Below are 22,434 nucleotides of genomic sequence, written 5' to 3'. Positions count from 1 at the left end.
GATATTTTGTAATTCATATGCAAAACTAGGAAAACAAATACCTGATTGGAGTATTGGTGAAGGTGCAGTACCTTTTCACCCATGAAAAATCCTTTAAAATTACCACAATTATAGGTTTTTGGGGTGCTGAAAATAACAATAAAAATCCCAGGAAACGAATAGTTTCGAAGGCATGAAGAAATTATAAAGTGGGGGATCACTTTTCTATATTAATTTAACATAAAATGAACATCCACGTTATAATCAAGATGGCCATAAAGTGAGTGATCATCTTACGTTAAATTAATATAGAAAAGTGATCCCCCACTTCTTGAAACAATGTGCAACCCTAAAGGCAAATGTAACATAGCCCACTACACAATTTAGGTCATTAGCTTTCCAACGGGCCTTCATTTGTTAAATTCTGATCAGTCGTTGCTGAGATTTCGATCTTATAAAATTGCCTCAAAAAGAGGTGTGTGTATATATATATATATATATATATATATATATATATATATATATATATATATATTAGACTACCCGTGACCCGTTGGGTCAATGTTATATTAGCTATGGAATTCATGTATGAGCGTGAAACTTGTGACGTAAAGAAAATAGTTTTTTTTTTTTTTTTTTTTTTTTTTTTTTTTTTTTGACATAATAGAAACATTTCTATGAAAGTATATTAAAATGAAAAAAGAATATAGATAGATTTCTATGAGTTGTTCTGTTTATTATAATTTATTTTTGAAAAAAAAAATTTACAGTTACTGAATTATAAGTGGTTGGCCATACTTATACGTTTTCAGCATCCCAATTGTTCTTTTGTTTTTTTTTTTGGGGGGGGGGGTTTCGCGTTTAAATTATCCAAATAAACAATTGTCAATACTGTCCGCTTTTTTTTTTTTTTTTTTTTTTTTTTTTTACATCGTTCATTTCTGTATTATGTTTAAGTTATTTTGACACACTTTTTTTTCTTCTCCATTTTTTAATAAACTTAGAACCTTTTTTTATCTACACTCTTAACATAAAGTTGTTTAGTTGTAAGAAAATAGTGACAGTATAGTTGTAATAAAGAATAGTTGCAAAACACCCCCACTCTTCCCATGTTAAATAATAATTTTGAAATAATAATGTTAATATTTCAGTGCGCAGGTCAAAATCTGCAAAAGAAGTGATTTGTATTTATTTGTTTACGTTGTTATGGGTTAATGTTTATGCACGCATGCACAACCGGATGTCGTAAACCGGAAAGTGGGTTACATCACTCGTGACAAGGTCATTTGAGTTTTATAATTATACACTCGTCACCAAATTGAAATACTCATTTCTTTGGGTCGAAACTACATGAAAATTTGCAGGCTTTTAGAAGATTATAATATTATTCTATGGTTAAGATTTTATGACAATTGGTTAAAAAAAAAGTTTTCCAACCAATATAGTATGCCCAAATTTGCCTGTGTATGTATGTGTGTGTGTCATGGCAAGCCAGCTTTAGTTTTGCTGCTTTGGGATGAATTTTGCTTTGCGTTTTTTTGCTTGGTTGTCTCCCCTGTGGCCTTGCCAAGCTACTACTACTATATATATATATATATATATATATATATATATATATATATAAAGGGATGTACCAATTATCAAATCGTCCGATTACCAATTAATAGATTTTCTAATGCTGATTTATCAGCAAATTTTGTCATAAATGATACTAATATTATATTGTAAACGAAGACAAGTTTTGCTTGCCAGTGAACATTTATCAAAGATACATCCATTGTCAACACCATATTATCAAATAACACCACTATGCACAGTTAACAAGTAGACCTTTACAATTGCACTGAATTTGAGGCAAATAGATGTAAACATATAGAAAATTTCCTTTTCTCTTATCGAATTATGTTTATTTTTTTTTTACTTTAAATCACTGTCAAAGAAAATAACTTCATCTTTCAGTTTTCATGTTGGGATTGTTAATTGTGACGATGTGTGAACCAAAAATAAAATATTCTTCAGTCATACTTTTGTTCCTCATTTTCGGACTCTTGCTACCATTACATATATATTTTTATTTTTCTGGTTTAGATAATGTATATTTTATTGAGATAAATTACTAATTAGATATCAGACATGTAATTTCAATATGTAAAAAATTAACTAAATATTAACCTTCAACCATTTTGACAACCAGTTTCTGCTGGAAGTATTTTGATGTCAATCCCAAGAGTAAGAATACAGCTGCTTGCAAGTTATGTAAATCTATTACATCAAAGGATGGCAAATCAGTAAAAACTTTTACGATGACTAATATGTTAAACCATCTTAGAAATGTTTATTCAAAAAAAGCAAAAGTTGCAGATATAAAATAAGAAGCACAATGAATATTCAGGGATAGACATTTCAGGAACAAGTAGCAGCAACTATGAGCCTCCAGCAAAACACTAAACTACTATAGAATCAATATTAGCCCCCCCCCCCCCCAAAAAAAAAAAGTTTGTAATACTAATGATCACAAGTCACAAGAGATCCATTATCTGAGAAATGATTGCTGTTGATATTCAACCATATTCTGTAACCTGCTGAAATTAGCATTTTATGAACTACAGACATTTGAACTACAACTGATAATGGTCCCTTTGAGTTTGACAGGTCATTGGCTTTCAAATGACTTTGGACAGTGCAGAGCTGTTTAAGTGATTCCATTCCCTGGTGCACACACAGGTGCAAGAATAAGAATTGCACAATTTTCTGGATGAGTATAAAAACTTCAAGAAGTTTTTTTAGTCTTGTGGGATTTAGGAACAAATATGATTGCTTGTGTCAGGAAATGTGATTTAGAATGATTATTATACATTGTAACTCAGGCTGTGAAGACAACCATTACATCTAACAGAAATACAGTTTCTCCCTTTAATCATTTTCTATTAGCAAATTAACTGAAATACAGGCTCAGCTTAATTTGGAAAAACAAGCTCATTCAAGGTGTGATCACATGGTGGAAATAACATATATGCTGAAAATAAATTAAGAACAATGAAAATCTCTTGTAATGTGAGCTTTTGATAAGATTCTTACCTTAAATTACCAATGGGCACTTGCTTGAAAAAAAAAAATCCAGTTCCTGAGTCCATTTGAAGACTTCGTCCCATAATGGTAGATGGTTTCCCTTTTCTTTCCAGATATGGTCAGCTATACCTGACTTTTCAATCTCTCCACGTACTACGGCTTTTCGATGTTCTTCTAACTGTACTTTCAACGGACGACACATTTCACCTCTATATTTTTCCACATTTACATTGGATTTCATATTCACAGTTCTTAGTCATGATTTTTTCTGTAGGGGGCTTGACTCATAAGCTCTTTCTGGAGAATTGAATCACTCCTGAATACTGTCCTGATGTCATATGGATTACATATTCGTTGAAGTTTTTCAGACAAGCCCTTCATATATGGTATGCAAACTGTGTTGAGTTTCTGAGTGGTGTCCTTTTCTGTTTGGTCCAGATTTCTTGGAGCTGATGTTGGGCTCTCTGGATAGTTGTTTCGGCGGAGGGTTTCTCTTAAACTGTCCATCTCCTCTTGATATGCAGTGATGTTATTACATATTGCTTTTGCTCGGTGTTGCTGAAGGTTGAAGGTTCAATCCTCAGTGTGGGCGACTGACATATACATTTGCGAATTACTTAGGACCTCTATCCAATCATAGCTGACGAAACAAGAGCACGCTACTCCCCGTGAAGTAAATAAAGGGCTCCACTCAAAATTCCGTCCAAACTCCTGAGTTCGACAAGATACACCTGAAGAAGGTCGGAGGTTATATCGACCGAAACGTTGTGAAAATCACACTCAAGATGAGAAGGGTAGTCCGCTGAATAATAATACAAATAACCAATCCTCATCTCAAAAATTCAGAAACGACTAAGAATTGGATTCTACATCTACTTTCTATTAATGATAATGAAGCAGAATCAGTAGGACAGACTTCAAACTTTGTTGAGTCAAGAAGATCAAAGTGAAAGTAAAACTGTATCTCTTTCAAACTATTTTTGATGAATTAACTTCGAATAAACCTACAAATCAAAACTTAGAGTAGGTAGAAACCGAGTTAAACTTGGAGACTGCAACAGAAATAAATCCCTTATGGTTAAGTGCACAAAAGAACTTGACCATTACATAGCTTTACAACTACTTGCAAGAGATGATGATCCATTTCAGTGGTGGAAGGAGGAGACTTTACCACTGCTGAGTAAACTGGCTTCAAAATATTTAAGCACACCACCTTCATCCGTGAAGAGTGAGAGGCTCTTTAATACAGTTTAGTAATGTATATGAATCTGAGGAACAGGCTGCGTCATGAGAATAGAGAAACTAATGTTTCTACATTACAACTTAAAAGTATTCAACTTTAAATACTGAGGAGATTATGAGAGCAGAGGAGGCAGGCAGCTAGAATAGAAGAGGAAATAAAGCAGCAGCGGGTGTTGAACTTTAGCTTATAGTTATTCACTTGAAGAATTTCAATTTGTACTTTGTAGTTGGTTTGTAATTTCTTTTTTCACATCTAATTGCTTAATTATATTCATTGAAGAATTGGGAATTCTATTTTGTAATTTTAGTTAATAAAGGCAAAAAGCCATAATAGTGACCAGACACTTAAATGCTAAATTGGCAGTTATTATGTAAATGTGTCAATGCTATCTGATGAGTTTCTTGGCAGAGATGAAATGATTTAAATTTAATAGGAAAAAGAAAAGTAATTAATCGGCCGATTAATTAGCAAATTGACGCATTAGGCCGATTACCTGCCTATTAATCAGTACAACCCTAATATATATTATCAAGTCACTGAAATGTTTTTTCTAATAAATCACCACATTATGGCCAAACATCACTTGAGGCAAAGGATTATCAGTTAAATGAAGAATATCAAAAGGATTGAAAATGAATAAAATTTGGTTATTTGTGAGGATGGTTTCATGGTATTTGTTGACAGTGTATTCAAAGATGACTATTGCAGATGTAGGAAAGTAATGAAACTATTACTGAAAAACTTTGGTTTCATACCTAAATACTCGAAATGTTCTAAACTGGCAAAAATTGCTCTTTTAAAAAATAAATAAAAGTACATTCAATACCCCCCCCCCCCCATAGTGCCGGAAGTTGTGATTACATTGTTGAAGTAATAGTAATTACAAGGGGAGACAACTCGTGCCTAACTTGTATTTTAATTCTCATTTTGATACTTATGTGTGTTTTTCTCTTTAGGAGGCAATGGGGGGGGGGGCTTGTTGGATTAATACAGTCACAAAATATTAAATCGATTTTAGATGATGAATTAAAATCCAGCTGATCTATTGTAATCTTAACACTAATACTGTTGGAAAAGGCCTTGCATAATGCCTATATAAACTATTATACACCCACATTTTATTCTGCACCCAGGTTCTTGTTACATATTATGGACCCTATGTCAATGGCCATTAAGTTAACTACTGTTGATTTAGACAATTATCAAAGTTAGTGCATGATAATAACCCAGATCTGCAAAACAGAATCGTTCCCAGAGATGAGTGGCATAAAGTTGAGTCAGGGGGCAACAAGCAAAATGCTGTAGATGAAACTGGCATAATATTTTTAGAGCTCGGATCAGTTTCTCCGTGGAAGCTGTGTGAATGAGGTGCCACCAATGATGTAGAAAACTTTATAATCTAAGGCGAATGCTACTTTGTCTGTGTGCGTCACTCATTTTGGTAAGTTAGGAAGTTAAATTAAGGAAATAATTAGCTAAGATAATGTTAGTCTTTCCTGAATGAATTCTCTTCAAAAAAGACCTTAAAGAAAACTCTGCGAAGTCTCCCTGTGTCCTCTTTCTTCATGAAAAAATTATTTCTATAGCAAAAAAATGAGGATAATGAGAAAAAGCGACCTGAAAACATGACACATGTTTGTAGATAAAATGCTCAAACGTTGATATCAGTTTATAAGAAAAGTATATTTAAAGAGACAGTCATATAAAGCATCACTAACTGTTTACTTGTGTATTTGTGACAGGATTGCTGCCCCACCCCTTGATAAACTGATGTTTTGTGTCTGTTTGCTTCAGTTGTCAGCCCAAATGAGACTGATCGGAAATCAGTTTCATAGACTTCTGGTTTTAGGTTATCCCTGACCTTTAGGGTGTCACTCAAACTCTTCCATCCAAACATCCACTTCGCTATCTAACAAAAGGTATCAACAGTTATAGGTTAAAAAAAAAACTTGTATTTCGAGTCTCATCTACAATGCTATTATACAACAGCTATTATACTTTCCAATCCTATTTCATAAGTCCTGAAATTTCTGTTTTAAATTTTACTTTTAAAGATTTCGCTACAACTTTGTATATTACTAGTATTTTTTAACGGTAGCAATTTTTATATGTTCATTAAAATATTACCAAAAATAGCTCAGCATGTAAAATATGGAATTACTAGTGGAATGTGTAGAAATTCTGAATTTGTATCTTTTATCTGTTGTATAATACTGTTATGCTTAAAAAGGTCGCCATTTTATGAACGCTAGTATAAATGTAGATCCTACAAGATTGTTTTTTCAAACTAGTACATGTTCATTACCTAGGTACTGTTTGATGTAGTTTTAGAGTATACTTTATGAGAGTGTCTATCTCCAACCTCCTTGTAGGAGTTCTAACATATTTCCATCTTCATGGATGTCTGCCATGAACACAGACTCTACAATATGATTATATCATCTTTGGACTGAACAGATACTACACTTTGAAAAATTTCGTCATTTCAAAATATTTTTTACATTAATCGAAACAAATTAGGCACAAGGCCATTCAAAAGTGTGAGGAGAGAGGGTCACCTTTGTTACCGTACTTTATAGCTGTCTAAAATATTCCTAGCTAGAGTCTTCAATTACCATAATACCACATTCACTCTGGAGGGGGGGGTCAACCTATTTAAGATTACCATATTGATTTTCCCCAAAATAAATATGGACATAAATAATTTTATGAAAAAAATAATTTCATTGGCGTAGAGTGATGGGGAAAAACAAAAACTGAGAACAGATGTTAGTAAGACTCTTCTGATCCGTTCTAAATGGTAGACCACCCACTGTTTTCCAGCTTGTTGGGAACTGAAAACAAACAGTTTGATTTCTAAATAGGACTGAAACTTTGATCCTAGGCCAAGAAATTATATCTCTTGTTATGGCACACTGCGTGCCCAAACCAACAAAGTCTCCATTTTAAAAGCGCTTTGTTCAGAAGGATAGTCCTGTATTGCATCCAGATTTGTGTATTGAAAACAAAATAGTTCCAGCATACTTACAGAGTTTGGTGTAGCAGTATAGGACAAACACTACCAACATTTTGAGATCCGCAGCTTTCATCAGCTAGGTCTTTCAACCATAGAGAAAAGCCGACAAGCACTTGATAAATCGGACTCTTATGCATATTGTGATCTATGGATGAGGATACAGTTGGGGACTGTAGGCAATTGAAAGCACATTCAGCATTAGATGGCGTTTCTGTTAAATGTTACAATGTCACTTTGTCTACAACATGTATAATCCATTATAAACGCTGTAGCTGGTGCTCCTTTCCAGTTGTCCTTGTTATCTTTATGTGCACACAAAGAGAATCTTTTGAATAAAGGAGTTATTAATTTCAAAATGGTGACAAATATGGTTACAGAGCTTGGCTGCCATGCTATGCTAACTCACATTGCTTACCTTCCCACCATCATTGGAACTTTTGGAGGATGAGCAGCTTTTATGCGACTACTTTGCTTGAGGATTTGGCGACAATTACCAGAATTCACATATTTCTGATTATCCACTGATGTTTTCCCTTGGTTCTTAGGGCCCTGTCGGTGGGGCATTAGAATACGCCGACTACCCCCCTTCAGAGGGTAAAAGTCCCTCAATGGGGGTCCTGGATATGACCTTAAACTATATCCGATGGTGAGGCCCCAGCTTGCGGGCTCTGGGGAGTGTGGAGCCACCCTTTAATTGCCATTGCTCCCAGGTCCACTCTGACCCGGAGTGGTAGTACCTGTTAGGGTCCCAACTATGGGTTAAATAGAAACTGACTTGCAAAAAACAAATATATTCTATTAAAAAATTTTCTTCAAAATCACCGGATTCGGCATTAAATAACCTGAAAAGGGTTGATATACTGTAAAACAAAAACAACCAACCAACCCTTGGTTCCTAATTTGTCAATCATTCTCTCCATCAGGACTGAGCGCTTTCACATTATGCAACTCCTCTCCATGAAGTGTTTTCAGAAGCCAACACACTGGCGTACAAAAATTGCCTAAGCAACTCCTATGGTTAAATAAAACAGCAGTCTGACAGTAACAAAGCCACAGCCTGGTTGATCTATATCCTAATTCTGTGATAAAAAAAGGTTAAAGTTCTTGAACTTTGATTATGTACATGTTTGAGGTTGAGCAAATTAAATTCATTTCATTGCATTAAATAAATATAAATAAATCTAACTGGGCTTTGTATTTTAACTTTCACATTTCATGGAAGTGTTTGCTATGAATAATACATTTCGACTTTTCAATTCTCTAATAATTCTGGGGTTGCTTGAAGGCTTCATGACAAAATAAATTGCTTTTCTAAAATAACAAATCCAAGAAAATGAAAGTATCTTTTTTGCCTGTAATAAAAAAAGCAATAAAAGAAACGAAATTACAAATTGTGATGGCATGTGCCCAAGAACGGTGTTATGTGCTTTCATCAGACACCATGAAAGACTAGAATGCACTCACCTAAGAGCTATAAGTCATTTGAGAGTAACTTCACAGGTTGCTCTTGAATTCAGCGTTCATAATTATCAGCATTATTATTAGTCCGTGTTGGATTGTGTTTGTGTTGTTGAATTTGTGTCAGTGGATGTTCTCATCTTGTCACCAGTTCTCTTGTTTTTATTGACTCACAAGCTTTGATAATTTATTATAAATGAATAAAATAGTATATTAAAGACGAATTCAATAAATATGTACTTCAATATTTGACAAAATATGTATATTAAGATTTTAAAGTTCACAAATCTTTTCAACCACCAAAATTATATTCCAAACATGGAGTTTCATCGGATGTCCTGCTGGCTTGGCAGGCCAAGAGCAGGCTCAAGGTGTTACATTGAATAATAGTGATGGAGAAGCACTCTTAGGGCTGAGTCAATTTATGGCATGGCACGTCATTAATATATTAAGGTAGTTTAGGAAGTCCCATGTGACTGGGGCAGTTTCTCCTCAGGGATTGATTGGAATACAAATCTGACAAGTGTATCTTGATTTTGTAGATTTTTAATTTCTTTAGATATGCTACTTTTTTATTGATTCCCATGCATGAAATATAGTTGCCACATATGGTTGTTTAGTTCCACTGTAAGAACTTAGACACTAGGGTCAGAAAGTGAGATTGAGAAGTCGGCACCCCCGAGGTGGCAGGGGGCACTCTAACATGCAAAAAGTGTCAGGGCAACCCTGTCGGCATTCCCCATTGAGGTGGTCTCATTGATTAGCAATAATCTAATTCCTATCTGAAAGAGAGAAGGCAAAGCCTGCGAAGGTGGACCTCCTAGAACTGCACAGAACTAAACTCTCGCCACAAAATCAACAACAATCAGATTATTACAGGAATGGTCTAATCTATTTTTTTGTTTTTTTTATCGGAACCAAGGATAAAAATCCTTTTGGACAGTCCAAAAAGTCTCCAATCTAATATTTTCATTTCCATGTGTGAACTGTTCGTTTTAAACATGCACTAGTTCACATGTGTTATCACTAGTGAACAATGAAAAAAACTATCAACAAAAAGTCTTTTTACATCCATGCGCAATTGCTGGTCTTTCATTCTTTTTATCATTTTTTTCCATGTGTAGGCTGTGACCCCTTGTGGTCATTGATCTTCTGTTTAATTCAAATCTACTCGTGCATGGCACAAAATAGACTTGCTGGGTTTTCAAAAGTTTTATTCAAAGAGTTTGCTCTTTGAAGGAGAGACCACATGAATTATTTAATTTTTTTTTTTTTTTACTTAGCCTTAAGGCAAAGTCTCAAAAAAATATTCACTAAGATTCTCTACATTTTTAAAAATATAGAAAATCTAAGTGAATATTGTTTTGAAACTCTGCCCATATCGCTTCTGTTTCCTGTGTATCACCTGTTTCCTGGTACCGACTGTGTAGAAACTCTGTGTTCTCTCTTCTGAACATGTGACGTCATTTTTATGTAATATAATTTGACACCTGCATTTCTAGCACGTTTTGTCTAGAGAGGTTACCCTTGACTCCCTCACTTCAATTATGTCAGTTGTAGTTCGGTCTATTTCTGTTTGCCACCGGGTTATCCTGACATGTACCTATGTAACGCTTACCAAAATTCATACTAGTTAACATAATCTCTACTTACTAGCATAGGATTTCCAACCCCTATCCCATCATTGCAATGTTGCATCCCTATGCCTGTTTTACAAGTACTTTAATGGAGTGTGCTATGACAAACTTGTAGTACTGGTGCCTCCTCAACGGGACCTTTACAGTGAAAGCATCGGATTATGCTGACAAGCAGTATAATCCCATGCTTTCACTGTAGAGGTTCTCCGATACCAGAGAACCTTCTACTCTGAAAATTTCTTCTCTCAAACTGCCAAACTGCTAGAGTTTGAAATTTTCTCCCTGTATCCTGCTTTCTTGATTTGTAATAAAAGTGTAAGGTTAATAGACATCTTGCTGTTCAACTCCCTACTTGGTGTATCCCTGTAAGCATGGTCTCTAATTCTCAGTAGTAATTTGCCTTGTTTGGGGTAAATATTAGGAGGGATAAAAAAGGTGTGTGAGGGGTGGGGGGCATAAATCAACTAAGACATATTGTATTTTAATTAAACATAAATTACAAAGTTATTGCTAAATGTTTGGAGTTTATACTACAGAAATTTATTTTAATTAAAATAAATAGCCGATTTTTTTACAGTTTAATTATGAATGTTTGTAAAAAGGAATTTATTGGAAATGTTGGTACTTGTGCACTTAGCGAACCAGACGTAACTAAGCAAGCGCTCGGCTTTGTCCGGCGCATGACGTCAATAGCCGGATATAACCGAGCGTTGCCGATTAAGCAGACGAGATAACCGCTATCAATTGGAAGACTGTAACAAATCAAGAAACGCTTAATCGAGGAGAGTTTTAAAAAGATAACCGACGAAATAAAAATGAATATTACTAACCTTGCGGACCAGCTACAGACCCCCCGAGGCTACCCTAAACTTTTGCCAGAAACGAAAATTGGTGGCAGAAGAGAAAAGGTGTTTACATTGCGGCCAGGATTGTGTAATAGCAAAGAGAGCAAGCCTTTCCGACGGTTACGGTTGGAGGTGTAGTAGTTGCCGCTGTTGGACCTCCATCAGGAATGGGACCTTCTTCTCATATTCGCGACTGACCATCTCATGCATCCTAAAAGTAATATACTTATGGGCTTTCGAGATGGCCTCGACCAAAAACCTTCATCGCGAATGTGGGCTACGTTCTCGCCACACAATTGTGGATTGGAAGAATTTCCTGCGTGATATATGCAGGGACTATTTTCTCAGGAATCCCCGGCAGATTGGAGGCCCAGGCCATACGGTAGAAATCGACGAGTCCGTATTTAATAGGAACGCCGAAACCCTCCTTCCACTAATAAAAAAATATGTTTTGCTGGGGACGACGGTCGTATCAGACTGTTGGAGGGCTTATAGCAAAGTGGGAGGAGATGGGTATTGCCATTTGACGGTGAACCACAGCTTGAATTTTGTTGATCCCGTAACACAGGCAACCACAAATCATGTGGAGCGGATGTGGAAGGAAGCCAAGCAACGAAATAAACGCGAATGCGGTACCAACCGGGAACTTTTGGACACATATCTTATTGAGTTTATGTGGAGGCAAAAGTTTGGTAGGCAGCCTTTTGACTCCATATTAACCCATATAGCCGAAAGCTACCCGGTTGGTAAGGAGGAGCTTCCTATCACAATCGCTACCTCTTCTCCATCTACATTTTCGTCTGAAGCCCTTCAAAAGTCTGAGGAAAACATATCCTCCTGAGAAAAAAAAAAAAACAAAAAAAAAAACTATATATCTCGCAGGGATTCCGGTAAAAAAAAAAAAAAAAAAGTCCTTGTTTCTGGGGGAAAAAATGACAATATTTTTTTTTTTACGTTAAACATTAAGGAAAAAAAACCCAAACATTTCAGACGAAAAAAGTTTCCTATTATTAAAAAAACTTGTTTATTTATTTATTTTTTTTTGATAACAGAAAACAATTTCAAAAAAAAAAAAGAAATAATAATTATTAATAAAAAAACATAAATGAACGGTAGGTTTTTGCTTTTTATTTATTTACATTTATGTTTCTACATTTTACAATTTCATTGTACAGTTATTTTGTTGTAGCGTTGTTTTTATTTAATCGGCAACGCTCGGTTTTATCCGGCTGTTGACGTCATGCGCCGGACAAATCCGAGCGCTTGCTTAGTTACGTCTTGTTCGCTAAATGCACAAGTACCGAAATGTTTATACTCTACTTGCTGTATCTAATAAAAATAAATGAGCAAAATAAAGCTTATTTAAATGATATTTTGTGAACATTAGTAGTTTCTATACGATGCTCATCACTTTCATGGAACAAAGGTTTTTCTATAGCCTATGCATCGTCTAAAATCACTCCACCAAATTGTAAACTGCCCAACTCTGGTTACAAGCATTAAGAATTAAACTTTGACCTTTTCACCTTAAAACAGTATAAAATGCTACCAGTGAGAAGCAAAGTCCTAATGCTGAACTATTAAAAATTGAACTTTTTTTTTTTTTTTTTATATCGCATGTGTAACTAGTTTAGATCTAAGAATCTCATCTGTAGATCCTCAATTGTGCTTGCGTAATCATAAAATCTGTTGTTGAAAGAAAAAAAACATTTAAACTAGTTTGACCAGCAACTTGTTCCATTAAGTAGTTACTGTCTTGGTAAAAAGATTTCCTGATAATTTTTGGAGTGAGCACCTTGATTCTTTTTTAAATATTAGATCAGTACAAAAACTTTTGCTGGTTTATGAAGGGCATTTTAAACCATTGTAATATATTTCATGCTTATTGTTATTACTTAAGCATATCACCATGATTAATTTATAACTTTCAGATTATTAAAGCATCCTTCATATTTTTCTACAATATTCTCATCCATCTTGACCTGAAAACAATCTTTAGTCGATAAAGGAATCGTCGTCCATCATGATAATGCTTGTCCTCACACAACACTATTAATCAAAGATCTCTTTTCGGAGAATTTAGTTGGGAAATATTGCACCATTCTGCATATTTTTTGACCTAGCTTCTTCAGATTCAGATTATTGCTTATCTTGAGGATTACAAAACCATTCAGATGGCCTTAGGTAAAAATAACTAGAAGAAATTGAACACGAGTTAAACTCGTATTCAATATCAAAACCTAAGTAATTTTCCACTTGTAAGTTCTTTGACAGATAGAATCAAGTTAGAAAAAGCAAAGGTCGTTATTACTATGAATAAACATTTTCAAAACCATTCTTATTTTCAGGCTGAAATTTTAAGTCTACGAAAACTTTTGGATGACTTGATATAAAGTACCTTTACTTGGTCAAGTTTATTTTTTCTATGAACGAATGATCAGTTCAAATAAAACCGGAATTTGTAGGTTTACAGGTTGTCAAGGAATTTTTTTTTTTCTTTTCGCCTCACTGTAGCTGTTGGTCTTGTCAGCTGTGAGAGCATGTCCCTCTTCCCCCGGGAGGTGGTGATGAGGAGAAGGGACAGTGAATGCCAACACATGTTACCCACATTGTAATAATCGACCAGTTTAATCTTTCTCTTGGTATGTCTACCGCCTGTCTATGTTGATCATTAAATGTGCCTTTTAAAGCAGCCATTGTTCTAAACTCTCATTCACTCAACCATCTTCTCTTGCTCAGATTGTTGATATGATATCAACATTTTCCGGAAGGTTGAGATTAACCTATCTGCAATTATTGTGTGCATCATTCTCAGGTCTTTCATTCAGAAAGGCATAGGCAGATTAGGAAGGGGGGGGAATACACCACGTGCTCGAGCAGAAGCAAAGTGGGCATTAAAGAGAATGGACGTATAAACCCGAAGATGAGAATGGGCCGACTGTGACCAGCATGCAGTCGGAGGAAGGAGAAACGTGCCAAGTAAAATGAACATGTGGCATTAATCGACTTTTAAAAGTAACGATAAGTGCTTTTGTAAAAAAGAAAAATTACTTGAATTTGTTTTATTTGTTTGTCCATTTGTGACGGTACCGCATTACAGAAGCATTTATACTACTGAATAGAAACCTATTTAACTTAACTTTAAAATTCGTAGCAAGTCCTCATTTAATTAAACTACAGATTCTAGTAACTATTGTTTTAATGTCAATGTGTACTCAAACCAAAATTGTTTTGTACTATTAAAATAATTGCAAATGTTATTGGTAATATTTACCTATTCATTTATTTTTTTTTGTCATCACTTATGTTGGAATTCATGTTTTGAAACATAAGTAATAAATTTATGACAATATGCCAATGCTGAACTTATTTTAAGATAATGTTTCGAAAATTTCATGAAAATCTGACCATTGATTTTTTGCTAGACTTTTTTAAACACTGTTGTTTTTATGGTTTCAAAATGATCATTACATAGGAACGTTGTTTTAAAGCGTCAATAATGTAAACATGATTTTGATCTCTTATTTTCATTATTTCTGTATGCTGTAAAAAAATTTTTTTTTTTTTTTTTTTTTTTTGAAATATTACTAGTTTATTTGAAACTTCTTTTAAATGGTATAAAATTTATAACATTAAATTAGTTACATCGTGTTTCATATGGGGGAGGGGGTTAAATCTGTGTCTCACATTGGAGGTACCCATAGTACAGAGAAGCAGAAAATAAGAAGGGAATTCTAAAGTCTACCAGTACAAGGAAAGAAGCTATTTCCAGCATCTAGAGACCTCTACTGTAAAGGGATAGGATTTTGCTGCTAGACTGGGGTTTTCTGATGTATTATAATTTTCTCTTCACTAATGTGATGGGGAAAAGACCTTTTAGTCGCGTGCAAGCGACTCTATAAGTCACTCTGTTGGTCGGTCTGTCCGTAACACTTTTGTGCTTAGACTTTTTGGTTAAGATCAAAGATCTGTTAATAGATGCTGTTCTTAGCTTTTTAAGCTTTTCTTAGCCTTTTGGCCAAAATCAAAGTGTAGTATCTGCTGGAACAGATACTGCAAAGACCATATGTGGGGGCAACCCCACATATAAGCAAAGACCATATGTGGGGGCAACCCCACATATAAGACCTTGGTCAATGTAGGGGAAACCGTTCATACCAATTGTCACTATCCAGCTCCCCTACTCCCCAGGGAGTTGGTCCCCATTTCTCCTTCACTCCTCACATTAAAAATCGGCCTTGTGCCTAATTTGCTCTGTGGGGGAGCAAATAAATACCCTTTTCTTGGCCTTTTGGCCAAGATCAAAGTGTAGTATCTGCTCTTACTACATGCTGTACTTATGTTTGTAACTTTGTGATATAAAGTGGGGATCACTTTTCTGTATTTAATATAAAATGATCACCCACTTTACAACAAGTCAGTCTCAAAGCCATTCAAGTCATTCTCCAGATCATTCAAGTTGTTTTTGAAGGATTCCAATTCCAGTTATTTTTTAAGCATTCAAGTCATTCTTAATGTCATTCAATTCATCAATTCATCAAATTCAGTTCATTAAAGTCATTCTAAGTCATTTACTTTTTATTTATTTAAGTCATTTCAGCCCATTTTTCAGTCATTTTAGTTTATCTTTTAGAATTTCATGTCAATCCTACATTCACACATTCATTCATTATACAAGAGCAGGCGACTAATGGCTATCGGCCTTGTTTTTTCTAAATATAATTATCCACGAAGTTTCGAATCTGTGTGCATGGATAATTATATTTTTAAAAATATATAACGTTTTAAAGCAATCAATATAGATTTAAAAAATCTGTATGTACGTAGGGGCGTGCAATAAGTAATGCCCCTGACCCACTTCCCATAGCAGTAGAGCAACAAAACTTGGCACAGTTATTAGTCTTTCTCTACATAGGAACCACCCAGAGTTATGCATTTCTCCCATCGTTTGATGCAGCTCTGGAGACCGTTTTTGTAGAACACCCCAGGGTGGTCCTCCAACCACGACGTGACTTCAGAAATCAAGGCTGCATCATCTTGGAAACGCTTTCCTTTCAGAAACAACTTCATGGCTGGGAAGAGGTGAAAGTCAGTGTGCAAGGTCAGGAGAGTAGGGAGGATTTCATAACCACACGCCCGTGCTTCTGATCTGGCGACATGCGAGTTGTGGACCAGAGCGTTGTCCTGCAGGAGGGAGGGTACCTTTGCTGATCTTACCCCGCCTCTTGATTTTGATAGCTTCCCTTAATTTCCTCAAAAGTGAAGCATAATGGGCTCCTGTAATTGTGGTACCCTTTGCCAGGAAAGCTGTCATCACTACTCCGTCCTGGTCCCAGAAGACTGAAGCATGACCTTGCCAGCGGAGGGCTGCACCCTTGTCTTCTTTGGAGGTGGTGAGTCCAAGTGCTTCCAGTGCATTGACTGGGCTTTGGTATCTGGATCATAGTGATGGACCCAGATTTCATCCTGTGTAATCAGTCTTTTGAAGAACTTTGATTCATCTCCAAATTCATCCTTGACCACTCGATACGTTCTTGCTTCTGGAATGGTGTGAGCAACCTGGAAATCCATCTGGCAGACACCTTATGCATATGCAAATGGTCATGAATGATAGTTTCCACAGACCCTATACTAATCTTGACATCTTGGGTTATTTGGTGAATAGTAATGCGCCGATCTTCCAAAATGGCAGCTTCAACTTGACGGACAGATGCTCGTCAATGGCAGAAGGGGGGTGACCAGCTCTGGGAGCTGTTTCCACAGACTTCCGGCCATGTTTGAATTCATGATGCCAGCGTTTTACAAGGTCATATGATGGGGCATTATCACCATAAGTTTCTTTCATTTCATCAAAAGTCTCCTGTAACGTGCATCCTTTCAAATACAAAAACCGGATCACTGCTCGACATTCAACAGGCTCCATTTCACACCTGACTCAGTTCAAACACCTGTAAAACAGAAACCACAATTAGTTCAGAGCTGTAATTTTCCACATAACCCGTAGAGATATAAATCATTGCACATGCAAAATTTCAGCTAGATCAGACAACTGGAAGTGGATCAGGGGCATTACTTATTGCACACCCCTAGTATAAAAGAGAATCAAAGTTTGCAGATTCAATTGCTGATCAATAATTTGACAAACTTTTTTTTTTTTTTTGTTGCTTTACCTTGTAGGGTGAAGACATTTCCCAGTTGGTTTATCATTCTTCTGCTAGCAGAGACGTATTTTATTGGGTAGAAAATGGATATACTTCATTGAGAATCTTCTCTCCATGGTCGGATCATTATCACAAATAAAACGAGAACTATTTGTACCAAACGAAACTGTATTTCTTTATTTAATTTCTTATTTGGTGCTCAATTATTTTTTCACTTTCAGGGAACTATAATATATAATCACTACTAGTAAAACTCGAAAGAATGGCAAGCCGTGTATTTTGACTGTGAGAATGCCTGAGCAACCCCATCAGCATTCCCTGATAGGGAAACCTCAGGCGATTGGTTAAAAACCAGTTCTCTTCTCGAAGAGATGCTAACATATGCGTGTGGATCTTCTAGGCTCATCCGGAACAAATACCATGGCCCAATATAGTGGGGCTAGAAGATGCCACAGCAGCCAACCCTCTGTTGGGCTGATAGTCAGACGTATCCGCAACGTAACTCTGTGTAGAGAATTCTAAAACTCTGAAACAGCTGCTGTTGTCCTATCACTGTGTATACTTCATCTGTACGTGACTGCTTTAGATGGTGCAAGGAAATGTGAAGGGTAAGAAGTGGTGAAATTGAAATTAAGAGCAAAAGCATAGAAATAAAAAGGGTTTATTATGACATCACAACGTGTCAAAGTGGGTGTTTTGTCTATTGATTCTCTTTTTCAAAACATTGATATGGTTGATCCTGTCTGCGTTTGACTTTTTCTTTTTAATCTATTTATCTAATGTACAGTATATCAACAGGAGGTTTAAAGGTCATTTATTTGCTTATAAAATTTATTTTTTATCTTTTCAGTTTGTACTGTACGACTCGGAATTGTCTACTGACCTTGAGTCTGGGCATGGCGACTGAGGTGGTTCCAAATATTGAAGATGAGGCTTATGAGCCGCAGACCTATGATGAAGCTTTTCCAGCGCTCCATTCTCATAGGAATGATGCGCCAGTCACCATCTCCCATGGAGATATTAAACTGGCTGTGCGATCGACCAAAACTACTCAGGTAAACATTCAATTATTTGTCTATATCATTTTTTTATTTTTGTTTTTTAAATTTTGATTAACAATTTTTGGATTGGTTTTCTCATCTTGCTTGTTATCACCAGGGTTTCCAAGGTGGAGGTTTGAAAAGAGTCAGATGTGTAAAAAAAAAAAAAAAAAAAAAAATAATAAAAAATAAAAATAATGAAGTATTTTTTAATATCCAAAAAAAATCAAATCTCAATATTGGAAAGACTTTAAGGAGTCTGATTTGTTTTTGGAGTTCTAGGAGTTGGATCTTATACCTTCTCATTTCACAACCCTCCCTGGTTATGAAAGTAAAAAAAACGTCAATGCTTTTAATGTATTTTAAGTTAGAAGCAATTATATACACACAGCTTGATCTGGTAGCACCAGTGTGTGTGTGTGTGTGTTATGTAATGGGTGTAACTGATCGATTATGTTATATCTTTATCATAATGAGCAGCCATTTTGTTTGTTTAGTGTGATGGATGGGGCTGAACTGCTCTAGAACTGAAATGAAAATCATTTAAAGCAAGTTATTATATATATATATATATATATATACTGTGAACCTATTGTATTGCTGGGAGTCACCTGGTAGTGTATTCTGGGTGACTTGGTAATGAATGGATTCCAATGTTATTAGAATCGTATGCATTCAGACTAGTTTCTCTATCAATTGTTTTAAAATCAGCAAAACTTTGGTATTGATGTCATTGATCTGGAACTTGGGTAAGTCGTCAGTAAGCAATTCTCTGTTCTGATCCAAAAACGTTTTGTCTCAACCCAAGGACAGACGTCTCTATTGTGCTGTGTTCGACAGGTTCTAACCAAGCAAACAAGCTTGAATAAATATTTGTATACTTTGTCTTTAAAAATATAGTTTATTATAACTTATGAGTGGATTCCTTAACTAAGAGATAAAATTTGGTTGAGAGACTCAAATTTTACTCGTTCCATATCCGGTTTCCAACTGATACTGATTTTTCATTTTGGAAAAAATTTGTTACACCTACCCTTGCCTGCCACATGACCAACCCAGCAAATTGTAGACAAGTGGGGTTGACTTGCATCTTAACTGTTTTGAAAGTTCGCATATCAAAATGACCCTTCAACATGAGCTCCGCTATGACAACTCTTATCTCACTAAATGCAGATGTGATCTTTGGTCCCCGCATTTGTTTGTGCTTATAGGTAAAATTTTCTGAATGAATTCAGTGATATACAAAAAAAAAATTTTTTTTTAAATAATGAAAATTTTTCTTTTCAGATTTTCACCGTTCCTCTTGAAGAGAGAAGGTTTAAGGAGATCAATGAGCATAGTTTTGGAGAGGAAGGAGAACAGGCAAAGATTTGCCGAGAGATCATGCAGAGAAACGGTAATTTATTCTAATTATTTTATTCTTTGCATTCATATTGCCAATTTTTGTTTATTCTATTAGTGCAAAACTACCAATTCAGCCTGCTTAAATATTAATTTCAGTTAATATGGACTACTGTTCTCATCTTGAATGTTTTTCTCGCAATATTTTGGACAATTCTTGCACCTTCTTCAGACAAATCTGACAAAATGTGAAACCATGTGCTCCCTCTCTACGACAATTGCTGACCCCATTATTGTGCTGTGGTTTACTTCTCTTTTATCTTCTATTCTGGCTATGTTGTCTTGATGACTGCTGAGGTGGTGAACATTGATTCACAAGTATAAAAAATAAACACAAGAGAAATAACAAAAAACAATGTTTTAATATAGAAGAGTTCTCAAGATCCAGGGGAAGTAACTGTAATCGATCATTTTAATTAAACAATTGTAATTTGGACACATTTAAACACAAAATTTCCAAACATTATCATAGATGATTTTTGTTAAAAATGCATCTAGCACATCTACTGGATCATTTTTTATAATATTTTGAATGTGTTGTATACTAATTTTAACATGACATCAAAGTATGCAATGTTTTCACCTGAAATGCATTGGTTTAAAACATCACTAATATGCACAAGCACACAATTTATTTTTAGAAATTACTTTGTCCAACCTGTATAACTGCCAGTATCAAACATTTTAGATAACCCAAAAAAAAAACAACAAAAAAAACAATTAGAATTCCGATAGATTTAAGATTTTTCTTCGCACTTCATTGAATAAAGATTTCCCATGCCACTGGAAATTTGCAATTTAAAGAAAAGAAAATGTGTGAACAAATAAAAATTAAAATAGCTTTACATTTTTGAGAAACATCAAATAGGTTTTAGTTATTGACTGAACCTGAGAACATTATGAATCCATCATTGTGCTCAACTGTTCAATTACTACCATTTAATATATTAAATAATAACCTAACTGTTTATTAGACACACAAAAAAAAACACTAGTGTCAGTTTCTAAATTTTTGAAATGAGGATTGATAATTATTCATACTACTGTTCTCATCTTGAGTGTTATTTGCACAATGTTACAGTTAATATATATTGAACTTTGGAATCTTTATGGAATTTTGAAAGGAACCCTTTTTGATCCACAAGGGTAGCATGTTCGTTTTGTTTTTTTTGTCAGCCATGACTAAATAGAAGTTTTAATTTGCTATTGCATTCTTAGTATTACACTGCACTGAGGTTGAAACCATTAACCTCTAGGAGAGTGTCACTTAGAACTGAATTTTTCCTAGTACTTGATCTACTATACCACAGGTCCTTTCATAGATTTGTGACGTTACGGATAAAGTACTAAGTAAAATTCAGTTCTGGCGATTGATGGCTCAATTCACAGTGCAGATAATATTAAGAATACAATCACAAATTACTTTAAACTTCTATTCTGACTTAGCTAATGGAACAAGAGCATGCTACTCTTATGGATTAAAAGGTTTAGTTTAAAATTTTGTACAGATTCCAGAGTTCAACAAAATACGTCTAAAGAAAGCTGGAGGTTATATCGACTGAAACATTGTGAGAATAACACTCAGGAATAGAACAGTAGTCAGTAATTCAAACTAGTGTCAAAATTTGTAAACTTTATAAGAGAAATATTTATTTTTTTGTTTATTTTTTAACATTCTTTGTTGACTACCCATTTCTGAGCCATATCCTTATTTTACTTTTAAATAAGAAAAACAATTAAATAAAAGCAAAAATCTGTTAGAATATTACCAGCATAAATAACATTTAAAGCATTTTAAAACATAATATTGGAGCATTATATTTGTACTAGTGAAACTCGGAAGTTCCATGGTGCTTTCAACATTACTCTGTATAATTTGTTAGTAATAATAATGATAAAATTCCTTTTGAAACTAGTGTCTATCAGGGTCTTTGTTATTGAGAAAAACATTTTTTGTTTTATGTCAAAATAAGTGTCATTGTCAGTTAATTATTTTTTTAAATAATAAAAAAAATGTTGCTTATTTCGAATTGTAGCAAATTCATTTTAAAACATATTCTGTGATCTTAATATAAAATTAAATGACCTCCCTTTTGAACTCTCCTGTGTCTTACAATCATTTTCATCAAATTCTATTTTTTATTTTCTTTAATAAAATTTTTTTTACCTTACCAATTTTCGTAATTTTTTTATATATTCATATTAAAAATACGAGGAATACCTAGATACCATTGTTTTCATGTGAAATTCAGTTTTACGATTTCCGTAAATTTCTTCCTAATTCTGTAGAAGCGCCAAGTATTCAAATCACTAAAACGAAATGCATTTATGTTTAGTCAAAATCTTTTTTAGGATACTTATTTCAGAATGACATGTAAGTATATCCAATTGTTTTTTTTTTATTTGAAATATGATTTTCAATTGTGACACACCAACATTTATTATTTCAAAAAGGAATATTATTACTAACAGTAAATTCTACAGATTGATGTAGAAAGCACTGGTATTTCACGGGTTCTTGCTAGTAATACTGAAGTATTTCAATATTTTATTATTACATGAAAAAAATGGTTCAAGCCGAAATG

At 34.6% G+C, this 22,434-nt stretch overlaps 1 protein-coding gene and 1 pseudogene across 4 annotated transcripts in view; both read left to right on the top strand.

Moving 5' to 3' along the window:
- Positions 1 to 22,434, top strand: part of LOC145297579 (vigilin-like) — a 97,933-nt gene that overhangs the window by 25,348 nt on the left and 50,151 nt on the right. For all 4 annotated transcript variants that reach the window (XM_080143611.1, XM_080143621.1, XM_080143630.1 and 1 more), the window contains 2 exons: positions 18,259 to 18,463; positions 19,736 to 19,844. In XM_080143611.1, coding sequence (XP_079999737.1) covers positions 18,305 to 18,463; positions 19,736 to 19,844 — 268 coding nt within the window. In that variant the 5' untranslated portion in view covers positions 18,259 to 18,304. The remainder of the gene's footprint in view (positions 1 to 18,258; positions 18,464 to 19,735; positions 19,845 to 22,434) is intronic.
- LOC145242462 (U2 spliceosomal RNA) lies at positions 15,522 to 15,654 on the top strand (annotated as a pseudogene).

The sequence above is a fragment of the Euprymna scolopes genome, chromosome 2, assembly GCF_053919585.1.
Source record: "Euprymna scolopes isolate OS-2025 chromosome 2, ASM5391958v1, whole genome shotgun sequence".
In the NCBI taxonomy this organism is placed as follows: domain Eukaryota; kingdom Metazoa; phylum Mollusca; class Cephalopoda; order Sepiida; family Sepiolidae; genus Euprymna; species Euprymna scolopes.
Note: the sequence above shows the minus strand (reverse complement) of the source record. Positions and strands in the feature narration are given on the sequence as shown.